Below are 2,060 nucleotides of genomic sequence, written 5' to 3'. Positions count from 1 at the left end.
GGCTGGTCCCCGACCAGTTCCAGATGTGCCGCAGGAACCTGGAGGTCATGCACAGCATCGTCCGGGCTGCCCGCCAGACCAAGGACGTCTGCCAGAAAACCTTTGCAGACATGAGATGGAACTGCTCCTCCATCCGACGTGCCCCCAGCTTTGGCCCTGACCTGCGGAAAGGTAAAGGATGCTGCTTCGCCCGCTGGGTTTGTGCTCCTGTTTCTGCCCCGCATCGCTTTCCAGGCAGGCAGTGTTCTAACATGCGCTGCTGCGGTTCGGACGGTGGGTGTCAGTTCTGGAGAAACTTGCTGCCGTTGCACTGGTGTTAATCGTATGCAATTTAGATCTGCAAGAGATGACAGACAGTAACTTCTATTTCGAACAAAAACAGCTGCTAGAGGCTCAAAAAAAAAAAAAAAGGCAGAAGAGGTGGGAACATGGGCTGTATGCTGATGGTGTAATATAAAATGTGGCACAGGTTAAAAATACAGCACAAGAAAAATGCTGCGCCTTGCTTTTATCCTGTTGCAAGAAAAAACAACCCTATTTGCATTGAGATCTTTGAGAGGAGCATTTGGCTGGGCAGGGAGGAAGGACATCTCCCCCTCTTCTTCCCAGGAACCCGGGAATCTGCCTTCGTCTTCGCCCTGGCTGCTGCCGCCGTCACCCACGCCATCGCCCAAGCCTGCGCCTCAGGAGAGCTCCCGCTCTGCTCCTGCGCCTCCATCCCCTCCGAGGTCCCAGGGCCGGGTTTCAGATGGGGTGGCTGCGGGGACAACCTGCACTACGGCCTCCAGCTCGGCTCCGCTTTTGCTGACAGTCCCTTAAAATCCAGCAAGCTGGGGACACAAGCACTCCGGGCCATGAATCTGCACAACAATGCAGCAGGCAGGCAGGAGGGTATGGGCAGGCAGGGGGGTACGGTGCCCACCAGCACTGCTGCAGCCCCCCACCCCGTACAGAGCCCCTGGGGGGGCAGAGGTGCCTAATTCGAGGAGACAGACCCCAGCCAGGCTGTTAGGATGCTCTCTTTGCAGTCAGAAGGCAATGCGATGGTTAAAATGGAGTGTTTGCAGAGACACCCCCCACTGCTACCCTCCCCAAAAATCCCTGCACCCTTTCCACAACTAGGGTAAGGTATTTCCCACTTCACACCCGTGCTTCCAGCACAGCTTTCCGCCCCTCTCAGGGGAGCAGGGTCCATCCTGCTCCAGCTGGGGTGCCCAGCCCTGCCCAGCCCCGAAGGGTGTTTTCCCCAGGGGAGGACGAGTCTGTTCTGCACCTGGGAAGCCACCAGCAGAGCTCCAGAATGGAATTCCCGAAGGGTTGGGTTCTTATCACAAGCAGGGCTGGGTCCCTGATTGCCCCATTCTATTCATTGAGAGGTGCCACTAAGCTGAGCTCTTTCATCACTTGACATTTCCTATGGATGCTCTCCCAAACCCACGGGCTGGGCAGGTACCAGGAGAAAACAGAAGCAAATCAATCTGATTTCGTGTCCTCTGCAGGTGCTGAGCGACTCCCTGGATACCAAGTGTAAATGCCACGGTGTTTCAGGCTCCTGTTCGGTGAAGACCTGTTGGAAGGGACTGCCAGACCTGGGGGAAATTGCCTCTGACCTCAAGTCCAGGTACCTGGCGGCCATCAAGGTGACCCACCGGCTCGTGGGGCCCAGGAAGCAGCTGGTACCCAAAGAAACGGACGTCAGGCCGGTGACAGAGACAGATCTGGTTTATCTCATCAACTCGCCCGACTACTGCACGCCGAATCCCCAGCTGGGGTCTGTGGGGACACAGGACAGGTAAGAACCCGCTGCAGATAGCTCCAGCTCAGTGCCCCATTTCCTGTCTGCACCATGGGGTGTGAGAGCCTGCTCCGGGGAGCTGGGGTGGCTGGTGGTCCCCTGTTAGATGGGACTGCTGTGAAATCTTTGCAGCTTTAAGTCCCGGGAAGGTAGATTTTATTTTTACAGAGCTATGCAGGTGTAAAGGCAAGGGAGGGCCCTCCCTGAGAGCCCATCAGCTCCACTCCTGAACAGTTAGAAAGGAAAATGTCACCTCTCACTGCAA

At 56.4% G+C, this 2,060-nt stretch overlaps 1 protein-coding gene across 1 annotated transcript in view; it reads left to right on the top strand.

Moving 5' to 3' along the window:
- LOC104466382 (protein Wnt-11b-like) overlaps window positions 1-2,060 on the top strand; it is a 2,871-nt gene that overhangs the window by 231 nt on the left and 580 nt on the right. Inside the window, exons 2-4 of the mRNA XM_010079776.1 lie at window positions 8-171; window positions 610-914; window positions 1,500-1,792. Of these exons, the coding sequence (XP_010078078.1) occupies window positions 8-171; window positions 610-914; window positions 1,500-1,792 (762 nt within the window). The remainder of the gene's footprint in view (window positions 1-7; window positions 172-609; window positions 915-1,499; window positions 1,793-2,060) is intronic.

Source organism: Pterocles gutturalis, unplaced genomic scaffold (assembly GCF_000699245.1).
Source record: "Pterocles gutturalis isolate BGI_N339 unplaced genomic scaffold, ASM69924v1 scaffold24154, whole genome shotgun sequence".
Lineage (NCBI taxonomy): Eukaryota > Metazoa > Chordata > Aves > Pterocliformes > Pteroclidae > Pterocles > Pterocles gutturalis.
The sequence above is the reverse complement of the archived record's forward strand: the minus strand, read 5'-3'. Positions and strand labels throughout refer to the sequence as shown.